This window comes from Periplaneta americana, chromosome 17 (genome assembly GCF_040183065.1).
Source record: "Periplaneta americana isolate PAMFEO1 chromosome 17, P.americana_PAMFEO1_priV1, whole genome shotgun sequence".
In the NCBI taxonomy this organism is placed as follows: Eukaryota; Metazoa; Arthropoda; class Insecta; order Blattodea; family Blattidae; genus Periplaneta; species Periplaneta americana.
The window spans coordinates 110,438,615-110,459,587 of NC_091133.1; the positions used below are offsets into that span (position 1 = coordinate 110,438,615).

Below are 20,973 nucleotides of genomic sequence, written 5' to 3' on the forward strand. Positions count from 1 at the left end.
TTTTTAAGTATGAAATTTTGATTAAAACTGGAAGTTTATGTAAGTACATAAGAATGATATGCAACATGCTTATAATAAATGACATATGAATAATGTCCAGTGTCTGTCATGAAAAGTATGTGACCTCATAATGTTCAGCTAATAATTCACTGGTTTCCAAATCACTTGGTAGTTCATATAGATGCCATTTTATTTTTTATATAAATGTCTGTTTTTAGAAATAAATAATCCACAATTTCACATTTGATACTGTCACCACCAAATAGTATCAGGCTTTTCTGGGCAACCAATCCAGTGTTGAGATGCAGGTAATGGATAGTGGTCATCAGTCTTGATCAGAGTGTTGTCAAATCTCCAAAACAGCCTTCCTTTGAAAAAGTATGTAAAGCCATCAGTCCAAGTCATTGCAGCATCCAAGTTTGGAGGAACTCCTCTCCATCTCTCGATGTTATGTGGGTAGCCAGGATCCATTTTTTGTGTTGTGTCATTATATCTCCAGTACATGTCCTTGCTGTGGCAGAAAATTATTATTTATTAATATATCTCATATGTAACATAGTTTTTTATAGTTTGTAAGTTACAAATTATGATTTGTATGGCAATATGCTACATAGAATCATTTAATAAGATTTCTGGGATTTCATATTCATGTAATTAGCAAAATGATGGACTTTTTTTCCGAGTAAGCAATATTTTTTTTTTACATGTCCTTCCTCATATGCTTGAATGTGAGATATGGGGACCAGAGAAGAGATCAGGGACAGAGTTCTTCACATTCTGTAAATCTACCATATGGGACCTATAGCTTTACATCAAATAACCAATAATAAACATAAAATTAGTGGACTTTTTTTTTTTGGGTTATTCTCCATAAACTGAAAGCAAATAAGTTCTATACATATGTTACAAAGGTATAATAATTTGAATGTTCAGGACCAACATTTGTGACTAAGGGGTGTAAGGGGTAGTGATGCGCCTCCTATAGCCTCTCCTACCCAATTCCCAACCTCAACCTGCCCGTGGTACACCCTGCTTTTAACAGATGAGGATCTGGGGACCGAGTCACAGCGGTATAACTGTTTCATCTAAAATGGAGGAAATGCCATTTACATATGTGCTGGCCTATCACAGCACAACAGTGTCCCTCAGCGGCACATGAGGGAAAGGTCGGTGGATCTAAATACAATCTATTTAGTCGTCCCTGCTAGGTCCGAAGGACCCGTTGACCAATGACAGGTGCGGTCCCCCTTGCATAATGGGGTTTAAGTCTGGTGATGTAACTGCAACATTGTAAAAACTGGTGCCCGTTAAGAAAATAGTTACATGAAAGCCATTTCTGCTAATGGCTTCATTGCCAAATGCAAGGCACTAGACAACAACAACATTTGTGACTAATGGAGCATTTTTAATCTATTCTTGTTAAAAATATTATAGTCTCAATAAGACGGGTAATACTTATGGTAGGAAGATGAAATTTGGTAATACCATTAGTAGTGTCTGGTAAAATTTTCAGAAAGATAGGTCAAAATTTTGTAACATTTTCATATCTCAGAATCGAGTCGCCTTAATATTTTAACAGGCAAATAATATGTTATTAAATAAGTATATAATAAATTTCAATCTTAAGACATATCAACTTGCAAATGTTTATTTGCTATGTAATAACAATATGAACGTTTTCGCCGTTTAGGGCATCTTCAGATATAACAAAAAACATATAATCTGGACCTATAACAGTAAATTATGCAAATGACAAAGAATAGAAAACAATATATGTAATACATAAGATTCATGAGCTATATGTAAATATGACGTAATGCAGGATGGATATAGAGATAATCTTTGGATTTTAAAATTAGACTAGACAAATATTTTATACATATAGCTCATGTTACAATTAAATATACAATGGTTAACATTTGTCAATGATGTTAAAATTTATAATGATGATAATAAAATATTTTAGAGTAATCATAGCTGAGAATTGTCGTGAGTTACAAGATAGTTTGCGTAGCTGATGTTCGTGTATTTTGTAATTGTTTCATCTGAAAATTGAAATGGAGGAATAATAATAAATGCAAAAATATAAACGAGTTATTATATAGAGACGCAGATAATTATTATTATAAGATTACTTACTAACAGCAATTCTTTAACATAAACAACATTAGTTCATTAATAAATGTTTTTTAGTAAGTAATCTTATAATAATAATTATCTGCGTCTCTATATAATAACTCGTTTATATTTTTGCATTTATTATTATTTCTCCATTTCAATTTTCAGATGAAACAATTAGAAAATACACGAACATCAGCTACGCAAACTATCTTGTAACTCACGACAATTCTCAGTTATGATTACTCTAAAATATTTTATTATCATCATTATAAATTTTAAATTTTAACATCATTGACAAATTTTAACCATTGTATATTTAATTGTAACATGAGCTATATGTATAAAATAAACATAAAACTTCAAATATATTTAGAAGTCATAGATAAGTACACTTCTTATACACGAAATGCTAATGAATTATTAAATTCCCAAATAATTCAACAAATATTGCCGACTAATGCTGAATTTACATGTTCAAATATATATTTTTTAAGCTCTTTTCACTCGTGTTCTAGTTTAAAATCCCTTCGTTACCATGTGCATAAGACATTGAAACCTCGCAATGTATATCTCTTCTCTCTTGGCACAGCTACCCTCGTTCGTACATGGTGAAGAGAATAGTACACGACATAACTCTCCACAGATACACATCATGCATAGCATGGCCCGCCAAAGTGGTGTACAACTTGAAAATTGGTCACAGTTCTACCATCTTACACAATATGCAGAACCCGAATCATGCAAGTGATTGTGGGTAGACATGGGATACATACACACACCTCTCTCTTGTCCTCTCCCTCCTTCCCTTTCCCCTCTCTCCCTCCCTCTCCCTCTCTCTTACCAGAACTTACCTGTACAAAAATGTTTTGCCATTTTTGCCCCAGACTATGGCAGCATCTATTTTGTCAAGGAATGGGGGTAACCCAAAATCTGTCAGTGGTCGAGGACTTCCTTCTATAAAGTTGTCACCGTTGTACACCCAATACTTGTTACCTATCAAACATATAAGACGTAAAAAGGTAATTAAGAGGATATTGGATGAATATTTTGTTTTATTCGAATATTACACATTACCGGTACTAGTACCATATTTAGACTCTAATACCGTACTCATTTCAATTGGCATTTGCTCTTTATTTTGTCTATAACGTAGCCAATTTCAAGGAAACAGGTATAATTATTAATCTCTTTTGGCTACTGAACACAGAGTGAAAACATGTGTTTGTAGTTCATGAAGACGAATGTTAGAATGTTGTATTCCTAGAATATTATTTAAGTGAAGATGAAATAATATTTTATTTGTTTGTAAAATGACTATACAAATCAGAAGTGACTAACAGGACATACAGTAATTATATAATTTATATTTTTACCTGTAAAAAGAATAATACTTCCATCTGTATCTCTTTGGTAAATTGCATCTATTTTAACAATATCATTAGGTAGTTTCCAGAAGAGCTGTCGGAATGGCACAGGATATCCTTCTTGTACTTCTCCTCGTCGAGATAGACGCCACATATACTGTAAACAAATGTAGTACATTAAATTGTTTCTTGCTATGCTCAGTTGTCACTTTATTGTGTATAATGATATAATTTTGTCTTCAATATTTCCAGTGCTATCTCAAAGCTCCTGTTCAAATCTCATATTCACATGTATTATCAATATTATCATACAGGGTATTTTTTAATGAATAGAACATCACTACAACTACCATTAGTATTTTGACTATAGTGGTATATTACTGTCAACAACAGTCTATAGAACTCTTTTTCTGAGAATATGAGTCCATGGCAATTATATAAATATATACAGGCTCTGATTTGTTAATATAACCCAGTATTTCTATATTTATTTATTTAATTTCTATTATCAGTTAATTTAAGTGTGGGTTGGTCCAGAAATGGGTGATCAGAATACTCCGATAACATTTTTACATGCCCAAGGTTGCGGGTTCGATCCCGGGCCAGGTCGATGGCATTTAATGCCCACGTGCATCTACGTCGGTTAGTGTAACCACCAGTTAAAATTGTCACCTAACCTCTGGTTAAGCATTTTTACAGTGGATCGACCTCGGTTACGACTTAAATAGGAGGTTAACCACAGTAATCTATAACCGGCCATTTTCGAGCGGTTAAAGGAGATAACCAGTGATTAGTAGAGCAAGTAAAGCAAAATGGCGGCCAGAGCCACAGATGTTTACTTCGAAGACGATTATTATTGTACAGTAAGTTACTTGAATTACTTGGATAGAGCGTGGGCGTGAAGTTTCTTTAGTGGAAAGAGAGAATCTTTACGAGGAATTAGGTGACAGAAAATTTCAGGAGGGATTTCGTTTATCAAAATCTACAAATGGATCACTTGCAATATCTCAAAAACAGTTATATTTCTTCTGTTGATCAGCTCCTTACGTTAAGATTCTATGTAACTGTTATTTTCTGTATTTTAAGAGGGAATACTTCAATATCTCTTTCTCTGTCACTGGCTGAACAAAGAGAGGTTATGGATGGATCTTAGGATAATGAACAGTAACCTGGTGTAAATGGGATCTTGGGTCGTACACACATTTCTACTAATCTTCTGCATCCTTTTCCTTTATGGATATTCCTTCTTTATTATATAATATATTTAAATATATTACGTAAGTCTATCGATACTTAACCTCACATTGGGATATAATCATTTTTGCATTCAATTTTCTATTTCGTACGATTTTAACCTAACAGCAATGAAAAACAAAGAAATGCAACTCGCAAATATAACAGCGCCCAAAGGCAAACAAATGCAACGCGAAAATGTAGGACATGTTCACTTCGATGTAGAACGGAGTGAGCGCAGTCGTTTTTAGATGTTGACTATTATCTTTGCTGTGGTATGAATGTTTTCCTTTAGTCATTTTGTAGAAACAGTGTACCATCATAGACTTTGCTCTGGTTAAATGAAGTGTCAGCTAACTATGTTTAAGTAATCGGTGATTATGAATGGTGGACAGAAATTACATTTTAACCACGGTTACTGTTTAACCGTCGTTTCGTAATCTATGATTACTGCGTTTTTAACCGATGTTGATGCACTTCGCCATAAGTGTGATTAAATGAGATAGGCTCATGTCAGTAGATTTACTGGCATGTAAAAGAACTCATGCGGGACAAAATTCTGGCACATCTGCGACGCTGATATAACCTCTGCAGTTGCGAGCATTGTTAAATAAACCATAACTTAAAAAAAACTTTAAAACATTTTTACACGACAATGTGACCTTTTCTGGCTCTTGTTAAAAATGTTTGAACATGTCTGGGCAAGTTTTTGTACATTTCCAAGTCATTTGATGTATTTTGAAGTGACTAAAATTTTTCTTTTGTCAGAAGAGAGCCAATTGTTGATTCACAGGTTTATAAAATGAGACCTTACTGGTACTGAAGCAAAGGCACTGGATAGAGATATCACTTGAAAAGATCTTGGTTGCAAATATGTTGCCTGTTTTACAATATTATCGACTTCTCATTTCCAGGTATCCACAGTGACTAGGTATTCATTGAAATGTTATTTCCTTTTGGAGTTTTTTTAGTTTACTTAGTTGTTTCTGAATTGTTGCTAGAGTGATTTTCACTTCTAACCCGATCATTCGGATCATGCCAATCCCCAACTAATATGGATGATTGGAGTTCTACTGAATGTTTAAATATTTTCTCTACCTTTTTATATAAAGACAACATTATATCTTTAGTTTAAGAATAGGAAAATTAATAAAGCAATTTAGCTGAAACTACGTCCTTGAAGGGAAAATTTGGAAAATGATATTTTTACAAAAAATATTCTATGTTAAAGATTAATTTTTTGGTCCTACAGAATTATCTCCATTAATAATAATTATGAGATTTTTAGAGCAATTTTTATTCCAGATTTAATAAATTTTGTATGGACTATGTTGCCAAGGTATCATTTTTTACAACAAATGCACCTTATTTCTTTTCTTTTAAGAAGTACCGAACACAGTGTTGAAAAAAACGCTCAAAACGGGCTCTTGTTCTTGACCCTACTATCCGTTTCGAAAGAAACCTAAATCAGGCCACCGAAGTTGATATTGAGAAGAAGTCCATATATGAACCTTGTCTGCCTTATCTTTCTCAAAAGTACAACGTCCCTCTTAAACAATGGTCTGTCATTGGTTTGCTGTTTGGCAGTAGAGGTTCAATCACAAAATTCACATGGAATTATCTTAGGGAACTTCACATTCCTTTTGATTATGTAATGTCTATTCTTATAAATATTATCAAGGATTCTCTTCAAATATTACATCATCATCTCTATTTCAATTAATCCACTTATATTTGCCTTCAACAATTAACTTTCTTTTTTCTTTAATGTATCACATCACATTATATTGTACATGTTTATTGTATTCTTTGAGCTGATGTCTATAATTTATAAAAAAAAATATCCTGTCAATGAAATTAACAGAACATAAAACAGTATATAAGAAACAACTTATGTAAGGTTATATTTCGACTAGACATGCGAAACGGAAATAGTATAGTTCGCTATCTTTTCATATATAACAGCCTTCTATAATTTAAAAGCTAATTGTATTACTTCTGGTTAATATGCTCATCAAGTAGTGTAGCCTACTTACAATATAATAAGCATTTCTTGACAAAGTATAAAATAAATAAAGAAAAAAAACAGACTTACTTCCTGTTTAAAAATAAATAATTCTCCACGAAGAACAGAAATAGCATCGAAGTTCCCCTCACATATGTCGGGTATTGTGGATGATGTTGGAAATTTACTCTTGTCATCATGACCCTTGTGATCTTCAACAGTTTCATCATCACCGATAAATGTTACAGTAGCTTCTGTCGTAGGTACATTAGGGGGCAACGGGTATGATGGTTCATCACTGGTAGGTCCAGTGTCAGCATCTTCTTCAGATCTTGGATTTACGCTGTTATCTTCATCATCATTTTGTCGTCCTTCATCAGTACCGGTATCATTTTCGTCACCTTGTCCTGCTGATTGTTCGTAGTCTCCATCTAAATGTCTTGCAACTACAATCAAACACAGCAGTCTGAGTATGAGATATTAAATGTAGGTTATGTAAATATTGATAAACGATATAAATTTTGCATAAGATTTCAGGTTAGATTTGGTTAGTTTAGACTTTTATTATATCTTGCATATACGATCAACTGCATCTCCACCAAAAATCCCTTACAAATTCAACTATTTTCACTTCCAGGATCACCGGAACTACCCCAGCACTAGTTTCACCAATTTCAGCAGTAGTAATAGTAGTAATAATAATAATAATTCCAACACCAGCAGTAGGTACTGATAATGACATACAATCAACTGGTTCGTACTATTTCATACTGGCAGGGACGTCGCTAAGGGAGTGCGAAAGGGTGCGCAAACACCCCATAAAAAATCGGAGCACTCCTTTCTGCACCCCAAAGGGCAATTTATTAACAAAATACTAGGCATAAATTATTTTGAAGGACAAAAACTAACAATTTCTTGGATGTGAAAAAACTACGTCCCTTAGTGTATCGTAATGGATGTGATGAGCAATAATAATAATAATAATAATAATAACAATACATAGTAATATTAATAAACAGATGTATAGTATGCGCGCAAGTGCATGAAGGAACATTTTGGATTTTTTATGTACCGGTACCACAGTTTTACAGCTCGCACCCCATTTTTAAATCTCGCACTCCCCTTGCTCTGATCCTGGCGACATCACTGCACACTGGTGTTGTAATGTCTTCTATTTTCCTCATCAAAGTTTTAGATAATGGTAACGAACCAGCTGATAGTACAGTATGTTTTTGTCACTATCTACTACTGGTGTTGTAGTCTCTCCAGTATTATTATTATTATTATTATTATTATTATTATTATTATTATTATTATTATTATTATTATTATTATTATTATTTCAACGTACCAACAAAATATTATTTTCGTCCACAATATGCTATATGGTGAAATTTTTGTAAATAATTCGAAAAAAAGTACATTTTCAGATTGATTAAACTTAGAACAAAAATGAATTTCCCCTGAGAAAATAGCGCGGAACTTCACTAGGCTTCGGACAATGAAGAATACTGCTTCGAAATTAGTGAGCCAGGTGATTTTCTAATGTTAACACAGTAAAGAAGTTATGAAGTTAATTGTTTTTTTTTTAATTAAATTATTGCTAGCCAAGGCAAATGTTTTAATGATAAATATTATTTTTTTCTATATGTTGAACACATAGATGTGAAAAAATGTAACTAATTTAAAGTCAGATTTAAAAAAAAGATTTAGCATATTGAAACATAGATCTTATTAGTTAGTTACTACACGAATATAAAGAAGTTGCGAACTAAATATGGTAATTAAAGTAATGAATGAATTGTGTTGAAACACCTTTGAATTACCGGTACATTATTCTTTCAATATGTGTACCGGTATGTGGATTGGGAGATGAGCCACAAGATTATTCTTATTCATTATTCCATACACTCTTTTAACACTTATAATCACTGAATAACTTTATAATATCTTTACTGTGTTAACTTTTGCAATTTACCTGACGTACAAACTCCAACACAACTACAGCAATATAGACACTGACATGAAAATACTACACATCCAACCAAAAAACCAGAAACTTAACAACCTAGAACAATATGAAATTTATGAACATACATCACATCCTGAACACTCAACTGAATTTCAAAACACACACCCTTTTCGACACAATCATGAACACAGGAAACTAGAAGACAGCACAGCGTGGGACCTTCACTAGGGTTTGGACAATGAAGGATACCACTCAGAAACTAGTCAGCAAGGTAAATTGCAAAAGTTAAAACAGTAAAGATATAAAGTTATTCAAGAATGTTCTTCTTAACTGCACTTTCAATGTGTTATGAGCTAATAACCATGCACTGGATTAATTACTTATTGTGTTACGTTTACCCTAATTTATATGCCTTTAATAAAATTATTATATTTCTGGTAATATATTATGTACAGCTCATGCATTTTGTCAAGACACTCACGATGCGCAGTAGGGGATCAACGTCTCTGTGGAGGGGATAGGAGTAGAAGGGAAGGTCGGGCATGTGTCTACCGAGTTCAAGGCAAAGGCTAACCTATTCCCCTATAATTCGTAAGTAGACTCATCCAATTTCGTGCGCAGCTCTTTAGAAAGAGTGGAGGAGTGTCTGGGGATAATGCATGAGATGTACTAAATTGTCAATTTATTGGAATAATCTAATAATAATAATAATAATAATAATAATAATAATAATAATAATAATAATAATAATTTAATGTAATGACTTCTTAGAAAAGAACCTTTTAGAATGAAATATATTAAATCTTTAAAATAGAAATGTAACGATGCAAGAATATAAGGGTTTGTTTCTAGTGTAAATTTAATCTCGAAGAATATGATATTTCGGTGTAATAAAATTCTTCTCCATGAAGTTATTGTCCCTTTTAACCGAAAGAAAAAATATACTCAACTGTAAAGTTCGTACATGGCGAGAATATCATCATAACCCAGTTGGAAGTTGCTCTGGTAGCCCTTGTAATAGGGAAACATAATGGACGTGGACACTGGTGAATGTGCCAGACCTAGACTGTGTCCCAGTTCATGAACTGCTACCGTGAAGAAATCCACTCCTGGAAAAATGTAGCAGTACATAATAATATGTAAGCACTTTATACTTATTATTACTCTATAAGATATTTTATAGATATCACTGCGTAATTGTAAATATTATTACAAAAATATTAGCGTTTTTAAGTGTTACTCTGGATACTAAGAACAAATATCATTCACAGAAATTATTTGCTTGTTTATATCTTATGTCATGACTATCTTTTAACTATACATTGTAAGTATAGACTACCGTACTAATATTTACCATCATCTGAATCTCCACTTCTCTTTACGATCTTCCAATTCTCATCATCATCAAAATGAATGTCTCCGCCATATCTGTCCATTTCATAGGGATAAAAGGCATGGGCTAATATATTACCAGGGCCATCAAAAGGGTACCTACGAAACAAAGTAATTAAGTTACAAATCACTTAGCACAGTAATAATGAACAAAAAATTGCACTAGAAAGGTGAGAATTAATTATTAATAATTGATTAAATGGCGATCTTACTCGTGTTAATTGTGTAAGCATTTGCGGCTTACAGCTGTTTCGGTGTTTCTTCACACCATCCTCAGAGCCTACTAGATCTTGGCATCGAAGCACTGAAACAGCTGTAAGCCGCACATGCTTACACAATTAACAAGAGTAAGATCGCCACTTAATCAATTATTTATATTCAAGTGTTAAAAGTAGTGTACGAAAGATTCAACATGAATTAATTATTATTTTTGTGAAATCTGTAATAGACTTCACACATTGTACAGAAATGCAGTATCACTTAATGGCAGCTATTTTTCAGCATTGCAGTTTTTTAGTAACTGTTACTGCTGTATTCTTGATAAAATTACAACAGTACGGTATTTATTTGCGAGTAGAATAATTGCTGCAGAAATAAAATGCCTTGAAATAATATATAAAAGTGTTTGTCATACAAATCGCAAATAGGTACTGTATATGGTGCAGAGAACATAGAGTACGTACTACCTAAGAGATCATTATGGAAATGTAAAGAAGATAACTAAAATTGTTAGGTAAAATTTTGAAAATGAAAGAGAACCAACCGTTGCCAAAGTATATGATATATAACTTAAATGAGAAAGGTACAAGGTGTCTCAAAAAACGGGCTTTTGTAATTTGCTAAGAAAGTTTTTCCGTTTGACACTGTCAATAATTTTTGACCATAATTTGTTTAACAATATTACGTCAGAAACATGGATCGATAGAATGGATCTCAACAAGCAATAACTGTTAAAGCTTTTTAAAGAAATGGTGATCTGTTGCCCGAAGGGAATATCAGCGTTATTTTAATATCGTAAGAAATGATAACATCTGTCAGGTATGTCAACATGGTAAACACATTCTTCGTACGGTACTAGAAGATGCTAGATTCCCTACACAGACGCCTTATTGGTTCCAGCAAGACAGGACTACATTGCATTCAGCCAGGGGCGTATTTTGCGGGCTACCGGCGGTAGCCCAAGGAAATTACAAAAGAAAAAGTTTATAATATAACATAATGTAATAATTTTGTATTATTAGTTTTACCATAGTAATTAAAATTAAAGTAATTGTTAGATATATTTTGTGTAATAATAGGGTCAGCGGTAGCCCAAACCCTTTAACCAGTATACGCCACTGCATTCAGCTAGAATTTCTATGCAAGCAGTGTACCAAATTTTCCACAACCGCATCATCTCCAGGAATGGTGACATTGACTGGCCCCCCAGATTCCTTGACTTAATTGCGTGTGATTATTTCCCTTGGGGGCACCTGAAGAGCAAAGTGTATGCAAGTCAGCCACACACCATTGAAAAGCTCAAGAATAACATCCGTGTTGAAATCGAATCCTTCCCTATTGCGATGTTGGAACATGTCATGATTTTCCTCCATCACATGCTCTCCGAGTGTGAACATTGTCATGATCGTCACCTGTCAGACATAATTTTCATAACTTGGATGTGATTGATGTTATCATACGAATAGCAATATGTAATGTTACAATTCTTGTATTTTTATTTTCTGTCTCATTATGCAACGTATTTATTTTGTTGTATTGAGAAAAGCCCATTTATTTGACACAACTCGATTTTAGAATGCAAATGATAAAACATGTAAAGTAAACATAATTGAAAGCAATGAGATGCATGATAAAAATCCAATTATATAAATCTGATACATAAACGTTTACTTACCCATCTTGATGAGGACCTCTTCCAAACGCTACTGTAATATCTGCATCAGGATCCTGAACGTGATGGAAAGAAAGTCTTGCATATCCGCTCCATGCTTTGAAAGCGTTCTTCATCTCTGTTACCACATCTTCCTCCGAAAGTTTTGGTGACCAGTTAGCAACACTATTATTAAAATAAAAATGAATTGTTTTTCGTAGATATATATTTAAATGCTAAAAAAAGTTAATTGCAAATAAGAAAAGAAAGAATAATTTAATTATTTTGAGACTTTCTGCGTAGACTACAATTGCACTGCATGCAAAGTTCAAATCCACATTAAAATGCTTATACAAAGGGAACCTTAGGTAATGTCATTAATTTCGGGGATGTATTCTTTGAGATATTTTAAACAAAAAAGTTTAATACAATTTTGCTCGTTTTTGCTTCCTTTTCGAGATAAAAATTGTTTTACATTAAACATTTCATGTCATATTTTGGGAAAAACATTGATTTAATTTTCAATATGCTCAATAGGTTTAAAAGAGCAGTGCATTATGATAATAAATGATTCATGTATAATGTTAAAATATGCCCTTAAAATTTTATTCAATTATCTCTATTATTGTCTGAGATATTACATATTAAATTTATATTTATTTATTTTGCTAATAATTGTAACATAAAATATAATATAAACAGAAAAACTTTAGCTCGTCCCTGAAAGAGTAGAACTCGTGCTCAGGGGCAGATTCCTGAATTGAAATTAAGAAGTATAGAAAAAGAAGAAAGATAGCTTCCCTTATGAAAAGGTTGCCAGATTTGACAAAGCGTATTACATATAATTTGGAAACACACCTAGAAGGTAAAACGGTATGCATTTGAAATGATGAGGGAATCGAATATACAAAATGTCAGAAAAATTTACACCTAAGTAGCGTTTGTGCTCATTTACAGTTAAGAAAGGGGGGGAAAAAAAAATCATCAGATAGGTTAGAATGATATGAATGCCATATACCGCGAGGAAAATAATAGTACGGATTTATTGGCATTGATATCTAAACCAATCAACAGCCATCGGTTAAGATAACTTGAAATTTCCATTATCACTCCCATACAAATGACTTCTCAATATCTGAACCGATCCTTTGAGGGCACTAATAGCTATTTCCTTCACAATGCTGTGTGTTAGCCCCAGGTTTTTACATTTGTTGGCAAAGAAGGAGGGTATGGTACCCCGTGCTCCCACCATCAGACCTATTACATCAATGTGGGACAGGCTATATTTAATTTGTCTTATGTCTACTATGCAATAAGAATATATAAATTTAAATTTACAATTTTTCAATTTTTATAAAACCTATACATAACTTTTTAAATTTAATACTAGAACTATTAGAATTGACAAGATTAGGATTTTTAAATATAAATTTGTTATATACTGTTGGGCCTAAATTAATACTATGATTAAATACTGTAGCAGTGTTGCATTTTGATTCAAACAATCTTAAAGAATTCATACCTTTTGTTTCACAACTATGAGAATACAATTCAAAATTATTTCGATTTTTATGTATGAATTTTATTAATGTTGAAAAATGTAAAATAAACAAACTCCGGATATTCAAGGGAGAAGTTTGAGCACACATATTTAAAAATGGCGTAAAAGTAATTATTTTCTTCCTAACGACCATAAAATTTCGCTCAAATGGAGTCAATACTATGAAGTATTTTTAAGTTAAAAATAAAAAAAAAATATTAATTTTGACACATATTTGGTCATTCCTATAGATCCTTCCTCGTAAGAACTCGCAGAAAATTTAGCTGCATATGATGCGACCAAAGATGTTGTAGTTATAGGGTATGTCAAATACTGAGTTTGTTTTTGCGGACATAGAATTGAGTTTGTATTTCCAGAAGAAAGTCAAAACAATTAAGACAGTCACAGATGGATACAGAATTCGTTTTTTGTACAGTTATGCTCAACTGACTGAAATTAAAAAAAAAGACTAATTGAAATATGTACCCACTAATTGAATATTGAAATTAGATCTTTTTTGCATAGCGTAGTTCAGTTTTGGATCAAAGTTTACAAGAATACCTCTAGCTTGCAAAAGAAGCTCATACATTTTTTATACTGGTACCATCTGCAGCCTGGTAGTATTTATGCAAAATAAATTTCTTGTCTATGATTAACAACAAAATAAAGGCGAGAAATCTCCTTGAACTTCAAAATTACAACAATGTGTGTGTATGGAATACAGATTCCAGTTTTAAGAAGCTACTTCCAACCAACATGCATATTTATCGCATTAATTATTTTTTCCTTCACAACTACTGAAACATTTTTCTTTTGTGTTTAACGTTATGTTTCTAAATACAAAATAAATGTATGTTAATAAGGCGTTTTTTGTTTTACTTTGTAAATCATCTCGTGACCCCCTCAGCTCTTTACACGACCCCCAGGGGGTCGTGACCCACACTTTGGGAAGCACTGGTTTATTAGACAATGAAGTTGTAATGCAGCATTGTAATTGTAGCCTTCAGAGTTGTTAAGTGACAGTGTTGCTGTGATTCATGACGGCGTTCTGGAAGCTGATTCAGTACCGGTATGATGTTTTCTCAACCAATTTGTCTTGTACACAGTAGCCTGTCGTGAGTGATTACTTCACCTCCACATTTACATTAGGAAATTCCTTAGGAAAACTAGAGAAGGATATAATTATAATTGGTACTGCCTAATGGTCTGTGCATGCAACAGATGTTGCTTTTCAGTTTTTTGTTGTATATCCTTTCTTGCATCGTAAGATGAAGATTACATTGCTACTTCTGTTGTTCATTTCTATTTCGACACTAAAGAATACAGTGACTTACAGCAAAAGTGATATACATTATGATATGATATGATATGATATGATATGATATGATATGATATGATATGATATGATATGATATGATATGATATGATATATGATATATGATATGATGATATATGATATGATATGATATAATATATGTTATGATATGATGATATATGATATGAGATATGATATATGATATGATATATGATATTATATGATATATGATATGATATTATATGATATATGATATGATATGATATGATAGTCACTGGCGTAGCTCAGTTAGTTAAGGTGCTTGCCTGCCAGTCTGAAGTTGCGCTCGGGAGCGGGTTCGATCCTCGCTTGGGCTGATTACCTGGTTGGGCTTTTTCCGAAGTTTTCCCCAACCGTAAGGTGAATGCCAGGTAATGTATGACGAATCCTCGGCCTCATCTCGCCAAATATCATCTCGCTATCACCAATCTCATCAACGCTAAATAACCTAGTAGTTGATACAGCGTCGTTAAATAACCAACTAAAAATAATATATGATATGATATGATATGATATGATATGATATGATATGATATGATATGATATGATAGCCACTGGCTTGGCTCAATTGGTTAAGGTGCTTGCCTGCCAGTCTGAAGTTGCGCTCGGGAGCGGGTTCGATCCTCGCTTGGGCTGATTACCTGGTTGGGCTTTTCCCGAGGTTTTCCCCAACTGTAAGGTGAATGCCAGGTAATGTATGACGAATTCTCGGCCTCATCTCGCCAAATACCATCTCGCTGTCACCAATCTCATCAACGCTAAATAATCTAGTAGTTGATACAACGTCGTTAAATGACCAACTAAAAATTATATATGATATGATATATGATATGGTAGCCACTGGCGTGGCTCAGTTGGTTAAGGTGCTTGCCTGCCAGTCTGAAGTTGCGCTCAGGAGCGGGTTACCTGGTTGGGCTTTTTCCGAGGTTTTCCCCAACCGTAAGGTGAATGCCAGGTAATGTATGACGAATCCTCGGCCTCATCTCGCCAAATACCATCTCGCTATCACCAATCTCATCAACGCTAAATAACCTAATAGTTAATACAGCGTCGTTAAATAACCAACTAAAAATGATGTATGATATGATATGATATGATATGATATGATATGACAGCAATCGTGATGCACTGTTTCAACTCATCTAAATCACTAGGGGAAGTAAACATTGTGTTTCACAAATCCCCAAAGTAAAAAATCGGGGCTCCTTGGCGGCCACCATGAGAGCACAGTTGTGTCCGTTGCACGGTAATCCAGCGTCTGGAAGTGTTTCGTCCAGATAATTTATAACACCCTGGTGCCAGTTATCCTGCTGGAAGATGGAGTTCTCCCTTTCCCTATGCAGTTGAGGCAGTTTCTCTAACAGCGCAAAACGCACGTCGAAATCACAGATAGCCAACTTAGCTATTATGCTTGCAACAGTGCAACAATCGACACAGTAATACCAACAGCGTGCCTTGTCGAAACTTCTACAGTTCTTCAATCTAACAGCGCAAAATGAATGTCAACATCACACAAAGTTTTTGTTTTATACAACATGAAAATGTGTATTTCTTTTGTACTGTATATTTAATTGACCGGCAGGAACTTGGCCTCCTGCAGTATGACTATTTCGCTCAAGCAATCTTGTCGCACCTCTTATGCATTTGTTTAATATCTTGTCATTCTTGTCGCACTTTCTTTTAATTGATTATTTAACGAAGCTGATCAACTAATACGTTATTTAGTGTCGATGGGATTTGTGATAGCGAGATCGTATTTGGCGAGATGAGGCCGAGGATTCGTCATAGATTACCTGACATTTGCCTTACGGTTGGGAAAACCTCGGTTATTTATGCTTTTACCCAGGCCAAGCGGGAATCGAACCCATGCCCGAGCGCAACTTCGGATTAGCAAGCAAGCGCCTCAGCCGACTGAGCTTCGCCGGGGGCTTTGCACCCCAAGTTCAGATGTAAAATATTTTCATTGTTTCCTTAACAATACAATGGGTCGTGATATTGCGTGATGGCCGTGCTAGCAAATGTAAGTATTAAAACCTTAATTTATAATATACCGTAATCCGTTTTTGTGCGTTATATCATCATCATCATCATCATCATCATCATCATCATCATCATCACGTGCGGGGTCCTACGGCTCCAGCCGCATCCCACTCTTCATCGCCAGAGAAGAACGTCTTGAACATCTCCAGGCCTCAAATTCCTCTCGTTCATCAACCTTTCCTTCCACTCCTTTCTTCCACTATGGCCTTGGTCTACCTCTTCTTCTTCCTCCTCCTCTTCTTCTTCTTCTTCTTCTTCTTCTTCTTCTTCTTCTTCTTCTTCTTCTTCTTCTTCTTCTATCCAGCAGTTGGTACTGTACGTTATATATTATTTATTAATATATTCGCGAAAGTCTTATTTAAATATAACGAGAGTTCCCATCTTCTCTGTAATTCACTAAATGAAGGCAGGCCTACCCATTCCAAAATAAAGTGTTATAACATTTATTTTTATTTAATTTTACTGTTTCGCCAATCACAATTTCTATAGCTGTTGTCAAATTAATGTTTAACCATGAATTTCATATTACAGGAGGCCAAGGTCATGCCGATCATTGAAAAATATTAAGTTAACACCTTAAGTATCGTATTTAATGGTAATGTAGTTATGTTATCTTCCTTTTTGTTAATTGAAGGGTTCAGAGCCTTAGTGGGCCAAGAGCCATTTATTAAAAACGGAAAAAGCAAGAGTTAAAGTTAAGTGAATACCATAGTTTAATGAAGATTGACATATCATTTAGTTTTAATGTGTATACTTTATATTACTTGCTATATGTTTCCATAGAATTGTGGTAATACCTTCATTTTAACTCTTGTTTTCTACGGTTTTAGTAAATGGCGCTTGGCGCACTATAGTTCTGAACCTTTCAATTATTCATTCATTATTATTCGCGAAATAATCTTATTCAAATATCACAAGAGTTCTAGTTGATTCACTGGTGTTACGTGCTCGCGAATTACCGACAAGATAACTCTGGTGATATTATCTATGAACTCTGGACGAAGGCCATTAGTTGTTGAATGGTGATGAGTTGACTCATGAATGTCAGCTCCAGCTAATGGTGGCAATGCAGGACACAATAAAACAGCGAAAACCAGCTAGTAAATGCGTTAGAAATCTATTGTTTTCGGATTATATTTGAGATTAGTGATATTTTTACATACTTCCTATATACATAAAAATGAAAGAAAACATTTTGCTAGTTTCTCTTTCATCGCTAAAATTACACGGCTCTTTCGTAAAAAAAAGTTAAGGCTGGTTCACAATAAACCGGGAACGAGAACCAGAATGAAAACGAGAAGCAGAGGACGTGAATATGAAAAATTTTGATTCACAATAAACCGAGAACGTAGACGACTGTGCATGTCAATAACGATATGTAAAGTCGATATTACGCATTCTGATGTTATTTGTGTATAATTGACCAGTGGCGTTCTCTCATGAGTACAAGGCAGCCAACATAAACCCAGGTTAACAAACTTCGAAATTTCAACTGAAACATTTTATTAGGTACGGTACTATAAATATGCCCATGCATCTTTATTATCGCAACCTATTTTAAGTCTACCATAACGTAAAATAATTAGAGAAGAAACATTTGTAATAGAACAAAAATGAACACAACAGCAGTTATTGAATTGAAGCATGAATATGTAGTGTGTAATACAACCAATACAGTAATCAAATATGATTCACTTACGATCGGTGTTCAAAGATGCAGCTATTGAAAGCCACGTATTCTCCTTCATTTTCTCATCTTTATTCGAGGCGCGCCGCTTATCGTAAACGTGAGGATTTTCCTCAACACTCAATATTAGAATCTCATCAAATAAAACTTGCTCCATGATGCACAGCATAGAACAAAATAATGCATAGGTTATGTCACGGTCTTCTTGCTACAAAATATACGTCGACAAAATAGCTTTTAGATGGAAATAGAATGAATCTAGTGGGCTATGATCGGAAACGTGAACGCCAAAGTTGAAACTTGGCCAACTCTCCGTTCCCGATCCTGGGCTCCGGCAAGCTTTCCGTTAATTGTGAATGCTCACATTTAAATGTACACATTTTAACAATTTTACCGTTTTCGTTTTCGTTCCGATTCTTGTTTCCGGTTTATTGTGAACCAGCCTTTAGATTCTAAAAAGTGCGCGATAAAATAAACGATTTCATAATATGCTACGAGTATATTTAAAATAAATTACCTATGTTAATTTACACAATACCTCTGATTGAGGTTCTGGCTGTTACGTAGGCTATATGTATTATCAGGCAGTACATCTCACTTGACGATATGTGTCAGAGAAAGAACAAATTGTTTGTATGCATCTGAAGTCTGATTAGTGAAATATGTAGTTAATAGGCGATGTATGCATTGGAGGGGGAAAGGAAATGGCCACCCTACCACATTATCTCCTTGCTTAGTTGCCTCATGAGTGATGCCTTATTGGTGTTACTTATGACACGAGGTTCAAACCTGTCTTCGAACAGTTGATTAAACAACAAAAAAACAACATTTACACAAGTTCTCATGGTTCGCTAACAACGTAAACTCTTGCCTCTGCTTGTAGTTATCCTGCAGTTCGCAGTGATGGTGACTAATTGGTTTGGCGCCACCGGATTTGTGCATTTCAGGAAACTGCTCTCCCTTTATTGTTTTCTTTCTTTGTTTCACTTTCGACGAAAGAAGAAACTTTCCTCATACAGTTGTTATATTGGTCTAATGAACTTAGAAAACTACCTCACGAGTGGGGATGAGGTTTTACGAAGTGCGAATTACTTTTTTCTACTTGTTTGACAACATTATTAACAACTTACTAATAATTTTGCGGTTATTGCCTACTTGTGGCTCAGAACAAAGCTATGTTGCCGATGGTGATGACTGCTCGGTTTTTCGAGAGAATGAAACAAAATACCCAACAGTTCCTTGAAATATGTAGGAAACAGCTATATGAAACTCAAAAAAATTTAACAATGGTTACATCGTTTGTGTCAGTACCTGGAATTTAAAATATAAAACCTTCTATTTAGAAAAAGTGGCAGAAAAAATAATTTTATAAAATCCTATCGATAAATCTTGTAGCGAGAAATTGTATTCCTTTAACTATCACTTTAATTGTATATATAGTCGCGACGCTGTTATTCCCGGCGTGACTCCTTCTCTTTGCTTACGTCTTAGGAAGTGAAGGCTCTATAAAGTCTACGTAGGTAGTATCGTTCGCCATTTTTGTTCTTCCGTTGCCGAGCTCCAGACGAGGGATCTATTTGCCACACCGTTAAACATTATCATGTCGTAGCTCCTATGATAATAAATCAAACGCACTGTAATTCAGCAAATAATTGAGCGGAAAATAACGTAATCTTCATCTTACGATGTTATGGTGACGTATACACGTCCGTTGATGTGACATATTAATGAAACATCGTAAGATGAAGATTACATTTGTAAAGTTTCTTTCCAGCCATAAGCAGTGCTGACTAGATCAGACGCTATGGACAGTACTCTATAACAGAGTCGCCAGTATGAAAAGATAATTCCAAGCCTTTGGCGTGAGATGAACTCGATAGCTCAGTGGTAGAGCGCCTGACCGGAGAACAGGAAGTCTCAGGTTCGATTCCCGCTCGAGGTTGTGAAATTTTTCTTTCATACCATGGCATGATTTTGACTATAATAGTATTTAAATTCAGGAAAATAACGTCCTGGTGTGCTTTCTGTGAACCCCAACGAAAGAGCCAAAATGGCGGGCGATTATATATTAAGTATTTATTCAGCCTTAGGTAATGCTTTAAATCTTCATCAGCGAATCACAAGACGCACACGTTTAAATGTAGCCGACCTGCAACGTGATTGGCTGCCGGAACTTAGAGCGAAGGGACTGTAATTGAAAATGTATTAAATTTCTTTTTATACAATTCACAATGTATACTAAATTATCTATGTAACTGTTTCTTAACATTCTGCAAGCTACTGTTTAAATTTATTTCCTTTCACAAACATTATTATTATTATTATTATTATTATTATTATTATTATTATTATTATTATTATTATTATTATTAGTAGTAGTAGTAGTAGTAGTAGT

The 20,973-nt window shown here is 34.2% G+C and overlaps 1 protein-coding gene across 1 annotated transcript in view; it reads right to left on the reverse strand.

Annotated features, from left to right (window-relative positions):
- The window catches only part of LOC138693351 (matrix metalloproteinase-25-like), a 42,215-nt gene continuing 21,242 nt past the window's right edge, over positions 1-20,973 (reverse strand). The window contains exons 4-10 of the mRNA XM_069817268.1: positions 11,982-12,143; positions 10,050-10,186; positions 9,646-9,804; positions 6,814-7,169; positions 3,495-3,642; positions 2,973-3,114; positions 1-511 (exon numbers count right to left, since the gene is read on the reverse strand). Coding sequence (XP_069673369.1) covers positions 253-511; positions 2,973-3,114; positions 3,495-3,642; positions 6,814-7,169; positions 9,646-9,804; positions 10,050-10,186; positions 11,982-12,143 — 1,363 coding nt within the window. The 3' untranslated portion in view covers positions 1-252. The remainder of the gene's footprint in view (positions 512-2,972; positions 3,115-3,494; positions 3,643-6,813; positions 7,170-9,645; positions 9,805-10,049; positions 10,187-11,981; positions 12,144-20,973) is intronic.